At 39.7% G+C, this 21,927-nt stretch overlaps 1 protein-coding gene across 3 annotated transcripts in view; it reads left to right on the top strand.

Moving 5' to 3' along the window:
* Nucleotides 1–21,434, top strand: part of LOC137295117 (pecanex-like protein 1) — a 56,167-nt gene extending 34,733 nt beyond the window's left edge. For 2 of the 3 annotated variants that reach the window (XM_067826431.1, XM_067826429.1), the window contains exons 25-37: nucleotides 118–176; nucleotides 605–820; nucleotides 982–1,041; nucleotides 1,609–1,802; nucleotides 2,497–2,727; nucleotides 3,318–3,454; nucleotides 8,511–8,658; nucleotides 16,251–16,402; nucleotides 16,784–16,862; nucleotides 17,153–17,427; nucleotides 19,081–19,190; nucleotides 19,672–19,862; nucleotides 21,078–21,434. In XM_067826431.1, coding sequence (XP_067682532.1) covers nucleotides 118–176; nucleotides 605–820; nucleotides 982–1,041; nucleotides 1,609–1,802; nucleotides 2,497–2,727; nucleotides 3,318–3,454; nucleotides 8,511–8,658; nucleotides 16,251–16,402; nucleotides 16,784–16,862; nucleotides 17,153–17,427; nucleotides 19,081–19,190; nucleotides 19,672–19,862; nucleotides 21,078–21,359 — 2,134 coding nt within the window. In that variant the 3' untranslated portion in view covers nucleotides 21,360–21,434. The remainder of the gene's footprint in view (nucleotides 1–117; nucleotides 177–604; nucleotides 821–981; nucleotides 1,042–1,608; nucleotides 1,803–2,496; nucleotides 2,728–3,317; nucleotides 3,455–8,510; nucleotides 8,659–16,250; nucleotides 16,403–16,783; nucleotides 16,863–17,152; nucleotides 17,428–19,080; nucleotides 19,191–19,671; nucleotides 19,863–21,077) is intronic. The other variant, XM_067826430.1, reaches the window with a different exon arrangement.
* Nucleotides 21,435–21,927: the final 493 nt, after the last annotated feature.

Raw genomic sequence — 21,927 nt, 5'->3', positions numbered from 1 at the left:
CTTCGGCAACAGTTACACTTTGCAGTTAGGTTCTCGGTTCAACTTTGTTTGAATTGCTCCCTCACTCAAAGTAGTGAATGTATGCACAGTGTTAAACATGAGGTCTTGTGTTTTCAGCACTAAGCGGGTGGATCACAGCAATACACGCCTTGCCTCACAGATAGAGAGAAATCCAGGTTTGTTTTCTTATCTTTTAACGCATTTGTAATAAAATGCAGGCATAAAATGTGAAAGACGAAAAACATTAAAGTCTTTGTAATATGTGATATTTAACTATTCACTTTCTCTGTCTCCGGGGATTAATGCAACACAGCTCTCACCAGTGTGGTTAAGGTCTGAGACCTGTTTAAATGCAGGCTTTCCTCATTAAGCTGTAACTTCTGTACCATTAAGGTGGAACACCTTGATAGAACTGGAATATGGTTCAAAGCTGTGCATAATACCCAACCAAGCTCTTATTCTCACTCACTCACTCACTGACTCACTCACTGACTCACTCACTGACTCACTGACTGACTCACTCACTGATTGACTCACTCACTCACTCACTCATGAAATAACTAACTGCAATGAAAGGACTAACCTTTTTTCCCTCTTGTCACAGGTGCTGATGACAACAACCTCAACTCCATCTTCTATGAACATCTGACTCGGTCACTACAGCACAGCCTGTGTGGGGATCTGATGCTGGGGCGCTGGGGCAACTATACCCAGGGAGACTGCTTCATCATGGCCTCCGACTACCTCAACGCTCTTGTACATATCATAGAAACAGGCAATGGGCTTGTCACATTCCAGTTGAGGGGTTTGGAGTTCAGAGGTAGGGCCACTGCAATAACAATATGTAAATTCTAACAATATTGTGTTATGCAAGTGAAACAGTCAGTGAATTGTGAATTTAAGTCAAGTCAAATGAATATGTAAGATGCTTGAAGTAGAGTATGTCACTGTCTGTAAGTGTTGATGATGTCTGCATTGCAGGTACCTACTGCCAGCAGAGAGAGGTGGAGGCTATCACTGAGGGAGTAGAAGAGAATGAAGGTAGGTTATTCAGAATCCGTTTAAGAATTGGTTTTCAGCAACCAATGCTTGTCAAAGGAGGTGACTGAAGGGATCGGGTGGTCAGGCTTGCAGACTTGTGTCATTGTACACCATCATGAGATGTGCATGATGTCGAACACTTGTTTGTCTGGTCTAGACTAGATTGTTTACAGACTTCTGTCATATTCCTGGAATTCATCCCTAGTACTGTCGTGCCCCTTAAGACCCTCTTTTGCACCATTATCTGCTTGTTACTGGAGTTACTTTTCAAGTTTTCTAAAGCAACATGAAATGTTGTACATGCCTCAAACTTACCAGAATCCTGGTAACATTGGTTGAAAAGCCAACGACCTGATTATGTCGTTTGTTTTGTTAGCACCATATATGTGATATAAGTGAGTACCGTTCACAGCAGTTTAGTCCCAACTCATTTACTTTCATTCTTCTAATCTTTGATATGGTTACCTTTTTGACTTTGAAGTCACTGTTAGTGTCTTCCTGTTACTTCATGCTTTCCTTTGAGGTTTTAGAAGGTCAAGGTCACTGGTCACTGTTTCTTTTTTTCAGGATTCTGTTGTTTTGAGCCAGGCCACTTACCACATTTCCTTTCTCTGAACGCGGCTTTCAATCAGCGGTGGTTAGCATGGGAGGTTGTGGTGACAAAATATGTACTAGAGGGCTACAGCATCTCCGACAACAGTGCCGCAACCATGCTGACAGTCTTTGATCTCAGGAGAGTGCTTATCACATATTACATCAAGGTAGCTTATCAGATATATGTGCCTGGTTTTGTATCCCTTAGTAACTGAATAAATATGAGATTGGTGGTTACTACGTTTCTGATGGATTGTTGCTTATGCAGTCAACCACTGGCTTGCTTGGTAAAGACTGATATGTCAGATGTGGCTGTTTGATTATTTGACTGCACTGTAAAGCAACACTGACACTTTCTTTTTCATATTGTGACATGACTGACATACTGTTCAAAGAAAGATTTTATCAAACTCACTCACTTGAAAGAGTCTGTAAATTGTTGTGTAGTATTTAATCAATGCTTAGGGGAGGTGGGGTAGCCCAATGGTTATTGCATTAGCTCATCACACTGAAGACCTGTGTTCAATTCCCTACATGGGTACAGGTGTGAAGCCCATTTCTGGTGTCCCCCATCATGTTATTGCTGGAATATTGCTAAAAACAGCATAAATCCCAACTCACTCACCCAGAATTGTTTGTCTTCTGTGCCAGACTGAGGCAATGTACATCTGCATACTGATATCATGATTGACCTTGTTGTCTTACCTTTGTTGTGTTTAAATGTGATCATGTAGATCTTTAGTAATGATATAAATACTGTTTACCTGACAAAGCCATGACCATTCATGCACACCAAGATACAGCTTGACAAAGTTGCTAACATAGCAGATGTATAGACCTTCCTGTATTATGTGTCTACAGAGTATAATATATTACACTGTGCGGTCGCCGAGGCTAGAGCAGTGGCTGACAGATAGCGCCATCAGGGAGGCGTTGCAGACCACTACTGATGATGATTACACCGACCTTGACCCCACCTTCAACATGCATGTAGATGATGACTACGACACCAAACTGTCCGGCATTTCTAGACGCTCGTTTTGTGCTGTGTACCTTCAGTGGATACAGCACTGTGCTTCACGGAGGGAGAATGTAAGTGTAGTCACATGGATGCTTAAATATTTTAGCAGTTTGTTTGCGAAAGTAATGTCAGTTTTACTTCAGTGAAAATTCATCTCAATTGTGCACTATAGCTGTTGATGCAGTAGTGTCTAAAGACTGTGAGCTCTATTTATGAAAACATTCTATTGACAAATTATGTCTTGTAACTGGGGCAGTGCAAAATCTGTTACTGTAGCCCCTCCATCTATCTCAGAGGTAGAATGTTCCTTCAGCAAACCATAAGTGGCAACCAAGAGGTTTGTGCAACAGCCTAGCAGAAGTTGTGGAAGCATGTCATTTTATGCCACTCAGTGCTCATGATGTCAGTCCTTAGATTGTCTGGTCCAGACTTGATTAATTACCGACTGGAATATGACAGACTTATTTAAGACTTTGAATATTTCTAAGTATGACATAAAACAACTATGAAATGCAACAGTCACCATAAGAACATGTAGTGATATTGTAGAGTCTGGTAGATGTAGCATGTTTTGCATTTGGATAAAGCATAAAAATTGGCTTTTAATGAAATGTGAAAATGTGTGTAACATGCTAAAATGATTATTGTCCATATGTTGCAGTGTGTGGACAGTGATAAGGGCTCCATGCTAGTATCTTTGTGCTACAGCCTCAGTCTCCTGGGTCGTCGTGCCCTAGCTTATGCCTCTCACAACAGTGCCTCAGCAAGGTCAGTCCACAGGAGTCACAAGTTTCAAGCGTGAGTTGGTTGACATAAACTAGCCCTACTGCTGTGTCATATACATACATAGAAACATGCTCCCATTCATTGAACGAAAGCTATATGACATAAGTGTATACCTGGAAGAGCTTACTGATTGATTCAACTACTTATTTTCTTGTGTGACATGGTGCCTTAATCATGCTAATATTAAGGTTCAGGACCAAATATTTCCCTCAGGATCAAACTAGATTCATTGACCTATCTAATCAAATTATTCACAGATGACTAAAATGTTGCGGCCTTGCCATAATTGATATTCCCTACTGGATTAGAATAGATCTTCAGTAACCCATGCTTGACTTAGACGTGACTAATGGGATTGAGTGGTCAGGCTCGCTGGCTAGAATAGGCATTCATCAACCCATGCTTGACATAACAGGCAACTATGCTTGTCTTAAGAGGCGACTGACTTGTTTGACACGTCATTGTATCCCAACTGCATAGATTGATGATGAAGTTGTTGATCACTGGATTGTCTGGTCCAGACTCAATTTTTTACAAAATGATGCCATATGGCTGGAATGTTGCTGAGTGTGGCATAAAAATCAATCAATCGATCAATCTTATTCCCTAATACTCTTAAAACCAGCAATTCTTATATCCAGTCCTTAAAGTGATTCCCTTCAACTGATGTGTTTGTATGTGTTGGTATACTGCAGTAGGGCTATTGTATCTCAACTCAGACTGGAAACTTCTTGTTAGTTTTTCATAATTGAAACTATTGATATGAGAGAAGTGTTCCTCGATAAATTCAGTTGTAATTTATTAGATTGTGTAACACTGTTTGAATTGCTGGCAGACCACAGTGCATGTCATGATTGATGTTCATGTTGCTCATTACTGGATTGTCTGGTCCAGAAAAACATATAGCCATATAGCTGCAGCATTACAAAGCAAAAACATTTTCTGAAGAATAATGATAGTAACAAGTGTACAAACTGGTATCAGTATTCAAGTCACCAGAAGTAGTATCAGTATTCAAGTGATGAGTGACAAGTGACAAGATGTAGTATCAGTATTCACCTGATGAAGGATGAAAAGTAGTGTCTGTATTTACCCAGTATAGGTGAAAAGTAGTGTCTGTATTTACCCAGTATAGGTGAAAAGTAGTGTCTGTATTTACCCAGTATAGGTGAAAAGTAGTGTCTGTATTTACCCAATATAGGTGAAAAGTAGTGTCTGTATTTACCCAGTATAGGTGAAAAGTAGTGTCTGTATTTACCCAGTATAGGTGAAAAGTAGTATTGGTATTCACCTAATTAGGATGAAAATTAGTATCTGTATTCACATAGTGAAGGAGCAAGAAGTATTAGTACTATTCACCTGCAGAAAACCAAGAAGTACTGCAAACCGGAAATATTCTGCGCCTTGAAAATACTACTACGCGTACCCCCAGCCTGTTCTGCGACGTGTTATTTTTGCCAGAGTAGTAGGCTTTGTAAAAAAAACAATGTAGTTAACTAAAACAACATTTCTTCTTGCATCATAGTGTAACATCATTGTTTTTCAATACTATAATTATACAAATTGAACAAATTGAAGAATTAAATCAATTACAGTACTCATAAAGTTGTCAAACGTACATTACGGCTTACTATTTCCATCATTTTTGTGTGATCATAAAATGTAATTCAAGTGACATCTCAGTTTTCCTCGCCTTGAACTTCATGCTCTGACACGATGTTTAATGCTAAAATATATGCAAGAAGCATTTTTGTCACTGGCCATAACCAAGCACAATATGTCCACTTACTTCCATAATATAGTATAGGTGGTGATATTTTTGCGTAGAACTTCAGAATAGCATTTACCCAGAACTTTCGTCTGAATCTAAGCTTTTTTGTTTATGAGGACGATATCCATTGCTATAGTTTGATTGGCTGTCTAAGGACTTGGGTATGATTCTGACCAATGATGGTCCTCAGAGCAAAAGTGTCATTAGAAACCAGTCTTTATCCAGTAAAACTGCAAAAATACTCTTGGCATGGGTACTGTGATATTGTTGATGTTCAGATCTTTCGATCGATACCTGCCATCAAACAATGCCTTGTATGTTACTGGTATGAAGCTTCCAAAACAGAGCTCTTGTCCCCTGTTGTATCCCGTTACCAAGAGGAAAGCTACTGATATCGGGAAATAGACGACCATACTTATCATTTGAGAAATCATTTTATAATAAGTAAATGCATCTGGTTGCCTGGCCCTGAAAAAGTTAATATTACTGTGCGTATTTTTTGCGTGGAAAAGAGAAACACAAAATCTGCAAAGTATAAACTGATGCAGAATATTTCCAGTTTACAGTATTATAAATGGCCTAACTGGTGGACCAAGAATTATGTCAGGAATCAGCCGCAGAAAGGAAGGAAATGGTTTCAGTATTTCCCTGATGAAGTGCAAGAAGTAGTATCAGTATTGATCCAATAAAGGGGCTACCAGTAGTGTCGGCATTCACTTGTTAAAGATCACATATACTCTTGGGGGTGCAGATGCATAAATCACTCATTGACATCGTTATAAATGAAACCCCATCATTAAAACTGCTCATTTCGACCTTTAATTACCTTAAATAGTGCACAATTCTCAGCCGCAAACAAAGTTTCAACCAGTCAGAGCGGCGCATCTCCATGACGTAATAGCAGATATAGATATGAGGGTCTATGCAGAATTCATCTACATAGCAGGGGGTAAACTATTTCGTTCACGGGTTTGTAGAAACCTGAAATCGTTAAAAGCTGTTGTGAAAAATGAAAGCTATATGTTCTCACAATCTAATATCATTTAGCTTTGTCTCCTGCTTTGCGTAGTTTCCGAGTTACAACCCCTGTTTTCATAGACGATTCTGTCAAAATCACTTGGTGTCGCTAGGTTGTAATCCATGTTAGGTGGTATAAACCAACATGTTATTTGTCATCATTCACTTGATGCTCAGTTAATGAATTTTTAACAGGTATAATTAGTGGTAACGCCAATTAGATTTGACATTTCTTGTGTCTGGATTGATCAAAGGATTAACCGATAACACGCTGATTGGTTAAATACTTTTATGCAGATTTAAATGGGGATTTGTCAAAAGGTAGTGTGTTTGTATGTACATTTACCAATCTATGCTGAATACACTCTGTCGTGTCTGTGTCTGTGTTAAAACAACACCTTTCTTTCAAAGGATTAACGGCCAATACATTGATTGATTGCTCATTATTGGCTAACTAAATTACTTTTTTGAAAGAATGACGCACATGATGCAGTTACTTGCCAGGTGTGCTATCTTGGGTGACCAATGCGACTATACAGCAATGTGAAAAACCTGAAACAATACATCACGTTTTCGTATATTAGACTGTTAAAAGACACATCACTTGTGAAATCTGCAGATAAATTATATATCACTCGTTTTTGTGGATATTGATGGATACATTCCTCAAGCGAGGTAATAGCCTGACTTTGTTCCTATAACTTTATTTTGTTTTAAGTTTAATTTTTGCATTTTTTTTTTTATGAAGTTGTCGTAGCTTTCAACAGAATCATTGTTTTCGTCGTGAAGAGTAATGATACAGACGACATACACTAGGGTGTGCGTGCGAATGATGATTCATAGAGGCAAACTATGAAGTCTAGATATTACATTCCTGTTAAACATTTGCAGTTCGCTTCTTTTTTTTTTTAAGTTTCAAAATGCATATAATTATGATTATAAAGTAATTAGGATTATGAGACCAGGTATGTAGACGTATCTTGACAAGTGTCTACATACTGGTGAGTGAACGTTTAGACACCAAGTAAATTTAGCAATTGAAATTTTTAGTGCAATATTTTCGCTTCGACCCTGTCCTTGCTTTTGTTATGTTACAGGTTGTGTCATGCAAACTCCTTTTGGTCATGATTCAAATACATATTTAACTACTAGTAGAAAGTAGTTTTGATTTACTAACTTGATGAAAACAAACAAACCATAATTCGTGACTTCACGATTTTCAAAAATGGTGGTGCTATTTAAGTTTGTTTTCACCTACTTACAAAATCAAAATTACTTTTCACTGGTAGTGAAATATGTATTTTATTGATGGGCAGTAGGATTTTACATGACATTGCATATAACATAACAATTTCACTCTTGGAAGCGAGGCTGGGGTCGATATAATATTACTTACGATAATATTGTCACTTTGGCCACAACCTCGTTTCCGAGGAACAAAGCGTTATATTCATGCAAAGTCCTTTTGGTCAGCAATGTGTAGTAAGCAGTCTTGATTCTGCTTACAGGGGTGAAACATCCGATTTAGTATTTACCACAGGCTTCCACAACGTTCGCTTCGCACACACAAACAATCAATTTAAGCACAAACTACGGGGTCTGGTGGCAATCTGTGCTTAGTGACACCATCACAAAACCTCAAGGAGCAATTGACAGCAACTCAACAATTTGGCATGTCTTTGGTGATGTCATGAAATCAGCAAAATGACGAGCTTCCTACACATTTTCTGTACAACTAACTGAAAATCGTTGCTTCTGTGACGTCACTGCAGGGCTCTGGCGACAGAGTTACATAACCTGTCTGTTCTTTCGTTTGCGGGCGAGAGAGAAGCAGACGGCTTTTGAGCAACTTTTAAGCGCTTGGTATTAATTAACCACAAGATTATTTTATAAAAAAAATGGTGTTCCGTTTATGACTAACCAGAAGTCTTTCATATGCAGTGGTAATAAGAGTATGCAGTGGTAATAAGAGTACCAAAAAATTGAGTTTATTCGTTCTTTAGATCAGGTCTTTGAATGGCATTTGGAAGTGATACATATAAAGAAGAGAGGTTTTTTTATGTTATCTTCTTTATTATGAGGACTACAACATTTAGGAGTATATCCTTACACCTTCATCAGGTGAAAGATGAAGAAATAGGGAAATAATCTGAAATGTTGTTTTCCTCATAATAATGGAGATGACATTGATGAAAAACTCTCATCCTCATGTTTTATATTTCTATGAAAGACTCCATATGAATGATGAATGTTAATATGGTTGTGGTTTATGTCTTTCAGTGTTGATTTCTTCCTGTTTGGCCTCCATGCCCTGTTTAAGGGGGACTTGCGGATCACCTCTCAGCGGGACGAGTGGGTGTTTGCTGACATGGAGATGATGAGGAGGGTGGTGGCCCCAGCTATCAGAATGTCACTCAAACTTCACCAGGTAATTGGCCCCAGAGACCTATGCTTGTCCATTTAACCCATTTATGCATATTGTCCTATTTTTGGGATGGGTACTTCAAAAAAGCATTTCTCTCCAATTGTTGAAGATAGAAACTTGCAGTATAACATGAATGAAGCTGAGTAAGTCGTTTAATGGTTGAACCATTCACATGACTTGTAGCATCTAAGTTTTTTTTGTTGAGGTAGCTCACCTGCCAATCCGACAAAGAGTGATGTTCAGTTGTTTTTTAAATCTAATTTAAATCTAAATCTAATCTTTTTAAATTTAATGATGTAAGTTCAGTAGAATGTGTTTAGAACTTTCATTGTTCAAAATGAAAATGGTTCGCATATTTTTCTTACTCAATTTTCCACTAAAGTACCATCCCCAAAATGGGACAATATGCAGATAAGTGACCTTTACTTAGGTAATATATTAAGCGTATGTGGTGGGACATGAACCTGTGAAATCTTAAAACTGACTCTTTTGATTTAAAAGCTTTCATTGAATACAATCATGATGTTTTCTGATGAACTAAACATCATAGTCCTCTGCTACTCCTCTCTCTCTCTCTCCCTCTCTCTCTCCCCCCCACACACACAGAGAGAGAGAGAGAGAGGAAGTGAAGTGAAGGACCTTGGGAAAGTATTTGTTAATATATTATACTAAATCATATAAATCTTTACTTCTGGTTCTTACATAAACCAGATTGTATGCCAGTAAGTAGATTATTGGTTTCTAAGTGCCAAACTAATCAACTACTGATCATGCGTTCCATAGTTTTGCAAACGCAGATAGTTAGTGAAATTGGTCGATAATATGAAGGATAGGTATGGAACAGTTATAGCATCAGCATGGTTTTATTCCAAAAGAGTCAATTTTAAGTTTTAACAGGTTGATTTATCCTGAATAAGCCTCATATATCGCCAAATCTAAGTTCACTCATCTGCATATTGTACCATTTATAGGATGCACTTTTGCAGTGTTAAAAAAGTATGGCAAAATGTATTTACTGGTAAAATGATACCTCATCCCTTTCATTGCTTGCCAAACGATACCAGCTCATGAAATTTGATGATAATCTAAGGCCCCATGCAAAAATGGCATACATTGTTGTATCATGTACCCTGATGTAGTAGGACATGTCGCCATCCTGGATCCACAGACAGTCTGAAAGAAAGGTTATAAATGCACTAGCCGGATAAACTGTTACAGGCAACAAATACTTCAGTACACCAATGAAGAAAAGTAATGGTAGTTTACAACTTCCAAAAACTTTCATGATTGTACTCTGGCTGAAATGTACCAGTTCATCAAGCCAACTATAGCTATTGTTGTATTTTACCCATGTAATGTATGATATAACATGCTAAGAAATACACTTCCACTGCGAACGACGCATACACAGGTGCTGCCATTTTGACTCGCATGTAAATGCACCTATCCAATACTGCAAAGTAAACCCTGTACCTGTTTGTGCATATCATCCCATTATTAGGATGCTCTTTTGTAGTGTTAAAAACTTTGGAAACTTTTAATCACTGGTAAATGACACCCCTTTCCTGTCATTGCTTGCCAAAATATACTAGCTCACAAAATTTGATGAAAATCTAAGACCCTATGCATAAATGGGTTAAAGTCATTTACAGTTTGCCTCAAAAGCGGACTGATGAATTACAGTTTAACCCAAAAACTATCAGACATAAAATACTCAGTGAAATGCTGATCATGATTAAAACATCAGCCCAACTTTGTCAGGTGTTGGCAGAATTTATGTCCTAAAAGTATAAAGTTGCTTAACATTTAACAAATTATCATTGATGCAGTTCACTGTTTGTTAAGAGGGATGAATGCAAAGAAAGGGACAGCCAGTTGTTCAAGTAGCATGTTCCCAGGTCTTTGATTCATTAACCTGTGTTGTGCCGTCTCCATCCTTTCCTGCATACCTAACCCGTGAAGGTCCCGGGGTAGAATCGGCCTTCAGCAACCCATGCTTGCCATAAAAGGTGGCTATGCTTGTCGTAAGAGGCGACTAATGGGATCGGGTAATCAGACTTGCTGACTTGGTTGACACATGTCATGGGTTCCCAATTGCGCAGATCAATGCTCATGTTGTTGATCACTGGATTGTCTGGTCCAGACTCGATTATTTACAGACCGTCGCCATATAGCTGGAATATTGCTAAGTGAGACGTAAAACTAAACTCACTCACTCACTCTTGCATACTGTTTCTGTTAGCAACTTCAGAGTCAATATGGTATGTTAGACTGTGTTATCTTGGTAGAATTGTTCTAATTTGTCCTGATCCTGACTCATGCTTATTATTCTTGTCTCCTTCTATGTGACCATAGTGGAACACTTGAATCCCTTTCATGGAAGTGGACTTAAAATCAGCACTCACCCACAAGTGGCCTCCCTTTAGCCTGTGCTTTGGGGTGCAAATCGGTCACATGACCGACCATGCTTGTCACTCTCTCCTTCATTGCCCTACACGACGGATGTGAGGGCACTTGGGTCCTGATATGGTACCATATCCTTTTAGTTTTTGACCTTGTATCATTTAAATTTCAACGTTCACGTTCATTAATTGTCTCAACTATTAGATGTCTTCGCAAGTAACGCAGGTTCCATGAATGCAGCAAGTTTTACATATGCAGGTTCCATGAACACAAGTGCAGTTATCAGTGAGATTCCACGAAATTGCAGCATCTGGAAAGTGTAGACAGCACCTAAGCATTTCCTAAACGCTTCCATTATAGCATGTCAAGTTTCAGCCCACATCCCTGACGTATTCACGAAGCATGTTACAATGTGGATTTTGCCTATGTTGGATCAATGTGTGACTGACGGAAGAGGCAGACATTTGAAGCTAACGATGTCGCATAATTTCCAAGAAGTTGGATCCTTATCACACATTCTGTTGAAAATGCCACATTCATACATGGCAGACAGATTATATGAAGTTATCCTGCAAAAAGAAGTTTGTGTTAACCTCACAAGATTGTAGCTACATAAAGAGATAAAGAGGTTGAGGTGCCGGGATCGAGCCCACCTGTTACCAGGTGGAAAGACCTTGCAGACTCTTTCCGTGTTGTCACAACCCCTAGTGTGCAGTACACAACCCTGTACACTTAAGAGAATCCATGAATCCGTTGGTGTATGATCAGATGGTGGCCAGATGAATATGTGCATACGCCTAGTTGCTGCTACAGCAACGTGCAGTAAACTTGGAGAAAATACTGTGGCTATGCGTCCCAGTTCACCCAGCTGTGAATTGGGTACCTCGTTAGGATGAGAGAGAGATAAACTTGGTGCTTCTAGTGGCAGCAAAAGTTGTATACTCCCCAGGGAATTGAGATTGATGATACAATGTGACGCTGAGACGGACATCTAATGATCGAGGGAAACAAATACCAGCACCTTGAGCAAGCGAAAGTTGCATGAATATGTGTGCTATATAAATATCCTATAATTTACATTTTCCTGTACAGTGTACAGTGATCTAGAGGTCACTTTGGCAGTCATCATCTGCCTAAGATTGAACTAACAGTCTTTGATGTATAATCGTTGTAGTGGAGAGTTCAACTCTACAAAAACCTTTTTGTGCATTACAACACAATTCTTCAAGACGATTTTACATAGCTTCAATGAGACTGGCTTCTACAGTCACCCACTAACAGCGTTAAGGAAGCAAAGGAACCTCATCACAAACTTTTGTGTCTCTAATACTGGATCCACAAGCCTGGGCTACAACACTCTCAGCATACCATGGGAGGGACTCAACACTTAAGCTTTTACCGCCGCCAGTATTACTGCCTCAAGTATTACAGAAAATCAAGCATACAAGGCAACTACAACTGACTGGTCGTGCCCTACTGTCCAGTGAGGATGTGGTTTCCTGACCTACAAGACCTCGGAAATCCTACATTAAAACTGCCAGAATGACTGAATCTGCTGATTCATCCACACATTGAGCAATCTCTCAAAAATCCATCATTGTTACAGGTACACATATGGACTGTATTAAAGCTTGTTTCAAGAAACGAGGATATTCCACCCAAAGGTTGTCACATTCACCTTACAAATGTCTACTCGATCACTGTATGATGATAGGTGAAGGAGATTCAAGTTATATGCACAGGCTCTATGAAGGCGTAGTACAGTCATCACTATGAAAACTGTCATAAAGTTGCCTCAAGTACCAGGACACTTGCACAGAGCAGCCTTAGTTGCAATCACTCTTAGGGCCCTACAACCAACTTAACAATCACCATACAATTGCCCTAATCCACTTGCACAAAGACAATCTTACGACAGCATGGACTTAAGATTGCGATCTTCAGTAAGATCGAACCCTTCAATGTTGGAGGTAGAAATTTCTTAAACTTGACTCCTATCTGCAGTTGTCTTAAAGTGCGCTTAGTATGCAGAGCAAATAAAACGTGGATTTGGTTACTAAACACAACTGACATTCCTTCCTTAATCGCACCTTGCAGGATTTTCATGAAAACAAAACAAAAGAAAACAAAAAAAGAAACCCACAAATCTTTGAAGGAAATGATAACGTGGAAGAAGGAACTGATAACATGGAAGACGGAAATGATATAATAATCACTTGTACTTCATGAGTTATTCTCTAATTTTTCTACATTCTAATTTGATTTATGAAAAAGAATGTTGCTGCAACCACAGAAATGTCATGTTATGAAAATATTGAAATACAAACAAATACATTAACAAATTTGGGTCTTGAATTATTGACCCAATAATCATGAAATTTTAAGATGACATATAAATACAATTGCCATATGATATAACACCTAAATGTACCATGATTTGTCAATGGCTGTCAGTGAAACATAGTTTGGCATCTGTTTGGTGTTATTTGGAGTAAAATCCCAAATATATCTCACAAGCATTAGATTTGTGAAGATGTGAAGGGGCAACATGACTGTGGGAGAGTTGTGGAAAATGCTTGACAGGGGAATATGAAAACGATATTGTTCCGTGTGTGTTGTATGTGTTCTTATCCACAGTATAGTGATTACTTTATGCTACTTTGTTGATAATTATTTTTTCTTTTTGTTCAAAAATATTTTTATGCAAATTTCACATACCTCAGCATGTGCATTTTTTCTGTTTGAAGAACACTTGTATTATATTTATAATACATAGATTTTAACTCTTGTCTCTCATCAGATTTAATTTTAATTTTTTAGAAAAAGCATAATTTTGTACGTTATCCAACTGTGGATTATTTTAATGATGACCAAAGACAAATCATTGACCGAAAAGAAATATATGTGGAGATCTGCGATGTCACAGCATTACATACAAAGTATTTGGGCATGTCAGATTTTACGGCAACAGCATAATATGCAAAGGGAAACCACTCCCATCTTGCGTAATTACTAAGATTAGCTGCCCTTGAGTTATTGAAAAGGTCATGGCCACTGCTAATCGCATGCAGACACCTTTCGTTACTATCCTTTCCTTGTTTATCAAAAAGGTATGGTGTTCATACTTTTCCAACACTGAATCAGGTGAGAATTATACTTTATGATATTGGCTCGATAATGATTTTGTGCACTACCACAAATAATGATATTTCTGACGTTAAATCAATGTTGCATTCTCTGTGTTGTTGAATTGTTGAAGCAAATCATACAGTTTTATGCAATATAAAAGCAGTACCCAAACGTAAAGCTAATTATTTGTGTGAAACTGACACCAACTTGAAAGTCATTTACTAGTGACTACAATGATCTTAGCTCCTTACAATTGGTTCCAATTGTATGTTTTGATTGTAACTTACAATGATCTTAGCCTACATCCACTTTGTGCAAGTGGATGGCGATTGTAGTCGAAGCCTAAGATTGCGATCTTAAGGATTTATAATAATTGTAGCGGTAAGATAGTTTTGTGCATGTGGGCCCAGAACTACTAGCGTTACTATGTTCGTTCAAGTTAGAAGATCAACAAAAGAATTTCAATGCTTCCTCATGGGATCTCAACTTAGTACTACAACTTCTCACAAGCAACACTTCTGAGCCACTAGATCGGACATCCATGGACCTGGTACCGGCGAAAACACTATTTTTGGTTGCCCCAGCAACAGCTGTCCAGATGTCAAAAATACATCTGCTGGATTATGCATTAACATGCTCGAGAAAACAGCGCATCATGAAAGTGTAAACCTTGGACTCATGGATTTTATTGCCAAGAGTCAGCTGCCTGGACAGCCAGGCAGACAGTTTCTCATCCCAGCACTATCTACTGTACTTGGTCCAAGTGACACGCAATATTATCTACCTGCAACGGACAAAGACAAGGAGACTGATTATTCCGTCATCAACTGATACAATATTGATCTGGATCAGAACCGTTATATTACAAGCATACAAAGCAGCAGGCCTTGTGCCACCACAAGCCTCCAATCCACATGAAGTAAGAGCCGTAGCATCCACGCTTGCCCTACATGGAATCTGCTCGATAACAACAATAATGGAGGGCTGTTTTTGGAAATTCGATACAGTGTTTGCCAACCACTATCCCAGAGATACTGCTACTGAAGACATCGTTGACATTCACCAATTAGGTCCACTAGTTGTAGCATAACAACTAATGGTTCCTCAAAGGCACTTGCTGATGCCAAACACTCTGTGGAGTGCCGTTTTCAAGTTCCCATTGGGGGCTTACAGGAAGTAAAATACATGACAACCAAAGAATCCAGGATGTGGCATGACACACCACCAATTCCGACGGATTCTGTCAAGCATAAAAAGAGTGAGTTAGGGTAAGGAAAAATATAATTTCATGATCAAAAATTGATATTTTATACTTATCCTGACTCATGAGGTCAGCCTTCCCATCCTTCCCTCTCATGACACTCTGGATTTCACTGTAAATCTGGGTGTTGGGCTGTTTGAATCGGAGAGAGTGACGTGAGAGTGAGAGTAGTCATGTGACCAACTTGTGTGCCAATGCATGGGCAAAGGGGAGACTACTCATGGGTGAGTGTTGATTTTATGCCCTCTGCAATGGAGGGAAAGTCAAGGGATTGAAGTGTTCCACTATTTTTGGATAGAACAAGGAAACCAGCATAATTAGCATGAGTCAGGATAAGTATAAAATATCAATTTTCATCGACCCGTGAAGGTCCCGGAGTTAGAATAGGCCTTCAGCAACCCATGCTTGCCATAGAAGGCGACTCAGCTTGTCGTAAGAGGCGACTAACGGGATCGGGTGGTCAGGCTCGCTGACTTGGTTGACACATGTCATCGGTTCCCAATTGCGCAGATCGATGCTCATGTTGTTGATCACTGGATTGTCTGATCCACACTCGATTATTTACAGACTGCCGCCATATAACTGGAATATTGCTGAGTGCGGAGTAAAACTCAACTCACTCACTCACTCAATTTTCATCAGAAAATTACGTTTAAAAGACTTAGGTACTGTAATTTTGAAAGCTCTGTTCAACATTACCGTGTCAGGAGAGCTGACTCGAGTTGTGGCAGTATTACTGACAGTGATGGAAAGCCGCTTACATGAAAGAGAATGTAAGAGCTCAATTTCTTTGACATTGCAGGATCACTTCACTTCACCTGAGGAGTATGAAGATCCCCGTGCCTTGTATGATGCCATCACTTCCCATGAAATGAACATGGTCATATCACATGAGGCTGACCCGGCCTGGAGGAATGCGGTGCTCTCTAATGTCCCATCTCTTCTTGCTCTTCGGTAAGGACAACCTTTCTGTAAAACAGCCTTGCACTCCAATATGCTTTTATTTACAGCCCTTCAGTACAGACAGGCATAGCAGTGCTTTCTGTGTCAGGCAGCCAGGCAGGCAGGGTGTTAAAGCGTGTGCTTACTACACCAAAGTCTTGGGTTCGACTCCCCACACCTGTGAAATGTGGAAAACCCATTTTATGTGTCCCCCTTTTTATGATATCGCTGTAATATTTCTAAAAGCCACAAGAAACTAACCTCCCTTTGTCACTCCTTTTCTTTGAATTCTCTTATTAGTTCTAGTCTGACCTGATTTTGTGTGAATGATTTTGCCTTGAATCAATGGTCACTGACTCACTCATGCTGTAACTGTCCTACATTATGTTCCAGACATGTGTTTGATGAAGGATCAGATGAATACAAGATCATCATGCTCAACAAGAGATACCTCAGCTTTAGGGTTGTCAAGGTATGGAGCTTAAGGATTGCAAGGAAAAACTCATATCGTTAACTAAGCATGTCTGAAGGTGAAAGCCTGGGCATATCTTGATATCTTGTGAATACTCCACATCACACAGTGATGAAACAGAGGGGGTGTTCTTTAACGGGAAACTGTTGTTGTGTGTCAAGTTTAATTGGTATGGCATCTGGCAGAACTTATCAAGGTTTTTGAACTGATTTGCCGAAAGAGTGAGCTGTTCCTGTGTTACTGTATGTAACATGAATTATGTGAGAGGTTTGTTGGTGCTATTTTTTCAGGTGAACCGTGAGTGTGTCCGAGGCTTGTGGGCGGGGCAGCAACAGGAACTTATCTTCCTGAGAAATCGAAATCCAGAGCGAGGCAGCATCCAGAACGCGAAGCAGGCTTTGCGTAACATGATCAACTCCTCATGTGATCAGCCGATTGGGTACCCCATATACGTATCCCCTCTCACCACCGCCTACTCTTCCACTCACCAACAGCTGGCTACCATCATTGGAGCAGAGTTTATTCTCGCCAATGTCCAAAAGTTCTTTCAAAATGTTTGGAAAAGGTCAGTCTAAGTTAGAAGAACTTTGGTCCTGTTTTACTGACGGATATGTTCCTGTTACTGTCCCTTTATGTGCTTTTCCAGAATGATATTATTGATTATTGCCAATTGAATGTTATTTAATGCCTTGTTAATGCCCCTTTCCATCTTCCCCTCCTCCTCTTTTCTCTCCTCACCCCCTTTATGTGTGTATATACATTTACTTTATATGTTGTGCAAACTGCACTTCATGGTATAGTCATTTAGGAATGAGGGTAACGAGTATTTGCCCAAAAGCTGATATAGAAAGATGATTTTAGTTTTAGAAGTGTTCATATACAGTATGGTTCAAAATTATTGAGAATAGCTAAAGCATTTCATATTATTAAACGAGAACAAATCAGATAAAATTGAATGTATTGTGAAAGTGAACTGACCTTTTCATGTTGTGTAGGTAACAATTTAATATTTTATCAAGTCTCCTTGAGCTTCACGGCACAGTCTAAGACGGGTAGGCATACTTCCTATCAGAGAGGTTAGTGTCTCGTGAGTTATGCTGTCCCAGTATCGGACCACTTCTCTCTTCATGTCTTCAATTTTTGTCAACCCCTTTTGATTCACACATTCCTTCATCATCCCCCAAATGTTCTCAATGGGATTTAAGTCAGGACTATATGCAGGAAATGGTAATGCAGTCACATTTTTCTCCTGAAACCACTGCTTGGCATGTTTTGCGGTGTGTTTAGGATCATTATCTTGCTGCAAAATCCAGTCATTTCCATAAAACACATGTGCACTTGAAAGGAGAAAATTATCTAATATGTTAGTGTAGCGTTGACTTGTCAGATTTCCCTCAAACACACACAGCGGGGTCGTTCCTAATAAGGATATCCCTCCCCATACATGAAACTTTGGGCTGTATTTAGGTCGTCGATACAATGGTGCTGACGCAGACTTTGTCCATATTTTCAAATTATTGGGATATACCCATATTGAGCTTTCATCAGTAAAAATCACATTTTCCCAGTCAAAGTTTTCATGTGCCAAACACCACTCAACACGCCTGTCTTTATGTTCTTGTTTCATGAGAGGAGAAGGAATTCCAGTCTTTTTCTCCCATCCAAGATCAATCAAATTTCTTTTTACTGTAGATTTTGATACAACTGTTGATCCCCTTTCTATCATTTCATACCTGATGTTGGAGATGCTTACCCTTTGCTTTTTAGACGCTAAAATTCCCAGCCGGACGCGATCTGAGAAGTCCAATTTTCTGGGTCTCCCTGCTCCTTTCTGGTGCCCCAAATCCTTTCCCTCTTTAAAAGTCTTCCTAATCCTATACACAGTAGAAAGAGGAGTTCCTGTTCTCTCTGCCAATGTATTTACATCATCAATTCCTTGATTACACAACTCAAAAATCGACCTTCTTTTATCTTCAGCAGACATTGTTGACAGTGCCGAGGAAAATGACGTCTGCTACAAATTCAGGGGAGGTAACTCTAATTGTACTACACTCAGTAGGCCAAGATGAGTTACCTCCCTTATACCATTACTTAGTTTTAAGTATCAGTGAATCAGTTGAGGTGTTAGGATAGCTAAAAGTAAGAAGAGAAATTCTCAATAATTATGAACCAGACTATATATATTATTGTGAATGAGACGTTGGTATAATTGTGACAGGTTGAGGCGGCGATGTGATGCGACATGTGCAGGGGGTAGTTCAGCATTCCAGGATGACCACATGTACAGTGTCAGTCCCCCTCATCAGTATGCAGCAGCAGCAGCTCTAGGTCAGTTGTCTCCCTTTACCTCACAGTTCATTCTCAGTCCAGTAGGTCCAATGCTAGTCATCAAATCAGTGTTGTTTTGTGCCTGGCTGGTGACATTATGGTGTTGGGGTAGCTACAGCTCAACATAAATTGCTTATCATTATGTCAACTGATACCAGATTTTGGTTGTTGGGGTAGCCTAGAGGTTAAGGCATTGACTTGTCATGTTGAAGACCCAGGTTCAAGTCCCACGTGGGTACAGTGTGTGAAGCCCATTCCTGGTGTCCCCCCACTTGGATATCGCTGGAATGTTGCTGAAAGTGGTACAACACTAAACCCGCTCTCTATTCCAGATTCAATCATTTGATGTCCCAATAATACAAGTAATGTAACAGGTCTCAAGTGAATGTGCTATTACTATGATAGGTGAATAGTCTCAATAATGAATATTTGCATAGATTGTTATGATATAAATGGGTCATCTCCTATTTTTCTCATTTAGGTTCCACATGTTCTGGCCCAGGGTCGACTCCAACTAACCAGCCACAGGATATCCCCCTGCAGAGTCTGGGTAACCGAGGGAGCCTCATCTCCACCGCCAGCACTGCTAGCAAGCCCAGTGCCCTGGCATCTCTAGCCAACCTCATCGGGGACTCCGCAGCAAATAAAGACCCCATGCCTCACAGAGTCAGGGTGAGGAGATTGATAGTTCATTCATTTTTTCCATCACAATATATCACATTGCAGGTGGCCTAGTCTGAAAGGGTAATCAAGTGGTTAAAATGTTCTCTTGTCATGCCAAAGATCTAGATTTGACTCCCCATGTTGGGTACATTGTGTGATGCCCATTTCTGGTGTCTCCTGCTGTGATACTGCTGGAATAATACTAAAACTGGTGTAAAACTAAACTTGCTCCCAGTGCATGTTTGGCACAAACCAGTGACTATAGGTTCAAGTCCTGCTACTTATAATTCAAGATTTGTCAGGGTGGTGGGGTAGTGTAGTGGTTAGAGCATTTGTTCGTCAAGCCAAAGACCCGGGTACTATATGTGAAGCCCATTTCTGGGGTCCCCTCCATCTTAATATTGCTGGAATATAAAATGGCGTAAACCTATACTCACTCAAGGTTTGTCAGCTCCATTTCAGTGCTTATCAGGTTTCAGAGGTAAACATCTGGGACCTGCAAACATCTGTACTGTCCCTCATTAAGCTGACATGTCATGATATATCTGTAAAGGTCCTTCAAAGCAGCGTTGAACAAAAACTTGCTCACCATGAATGCTTGATTTGAATTTGGTGAATTATTCCCAATTTTGTAGATTGATGTTCTTGCTGTTGATCACTGGATTGTCTGTTTCAGAGATTATTTACACAGCTGGAATATTGCAGAGTGTGACTTAAACAAATCAACCAATTAACCAATCTGAATGGAAAATCCATGTTGAAACAACAGCAGGGTATCAAAGCGGGAAACCCGTGAAGGTCCCGGGGTAGAAAAGGCCTTCAGCAACCCATGCTTGCCATAAAAGGCGACTGTGCTTGTCGTAAGAGGCGACTAATGGGATCGGGTGGTCAGACTCACTGACTTGGTTGACAATTGCACAGATGGATGCTCCTGTTGTTGATCACTGGATTGTCTGGTCCAAACTCTATTATTTACAGACCGCCGTGATATAGCTAAAATATTGCTGAGTGCGACGTAAACCTAAACTCACTCACTCACTATCAAAGTGGGCTAGCTAGTACTAACAACACACATCCATGCTAATACACAAAATACATGAATCTGCCTGCAAGTCATATACAATATGTGGAATATTCTTGAACATGGCAAAAAAATCCCGTTCCATCCCCCAATGACCCGTCTCCTTCTGATATAGTTTGTGAACCTATTTTTGTGTTTGGCAGGTTTTGGACACCAGTCATGTGTTTGATACTGTGAATCTCGGAAGGAGAATAGATGTTCAGTGGCCAAATGAAGAATGGCGTCAGCATGGAGGCAAGAATACCTGGAAAGACTGGACACCCTGTAAAGGCATGGAGGGGATTGTGGTTCATCGCTGGGTGCCAGGTCATCGCGACCCCAACCGGCGTTCTCATGTAGACAAAACAATATTATTGGTTCAAGTTGGAGAACATTATGTGCCAATAGCAGAGAACGGTATCACAGACTTGGGTGCAGAAGTATGACAGAGGTGGATTTATACTTTTAAAACCTGTGATAATATAAAATAAAATCCTACCTTGTGGCTGTGTGTATCTGAGAGGCCCGAAAGAATAGTGGATGATCAAGCAGGAAGTGTATGTTAGTACAAAGCCCACAGAGATGTGGCATGTGTTCACAATTTGAGGAGTTTCAAACGTGCAGGAAGTACACTGTCTTGCTGTTGGGATCAGTTCTATAGATGTGGGATTATGAGTGTCCAGTTTCATGCCAGTGAAGGACATAACAGGATTGACAATTATTGCATGGAGCTGTTTGTAATGGATTGCCCTGACTGGAAACATGCCCTGAAGCTTTAATTGACCTGTTATAGCCTAATATATTACTGTTAGGTTTTGAATTGTTTCACATCATGGTTGTCTGCCTCTTGGCAGGTGGACTGAGGAATATTGAGCATCATCTTGTCGTGTGTGCATTACATCATCTATGTATCTTCATATGAACCTAGTACAAAGTTAATTGTCAGATCAGATATATCAGAGTGGTCATAGCAGTGTTGTATTTATTAGAATGAAAGTGTAATCAGCTTTGATT

The sequence above is a fragment of the Haliotis asinina genome, chromosome 8, assembly GCF_037392515.1.
Source record: "Haliotis asinina isolate JCU_RB_2024 chromosome 8, JCU_Hal_asi_v2, whole genome shotgun sequence".
NCBI classification, from domain to species: domain Eukaryota; kingdom Metazoa; phylum Mollusca; class Gastropoda; order Lepetellida; family Haliotidae; genus Haliotis; species Haliotis asinina.
This window is presented reverse-complemented; position numbering and strand designations above follow the sequence as displayed.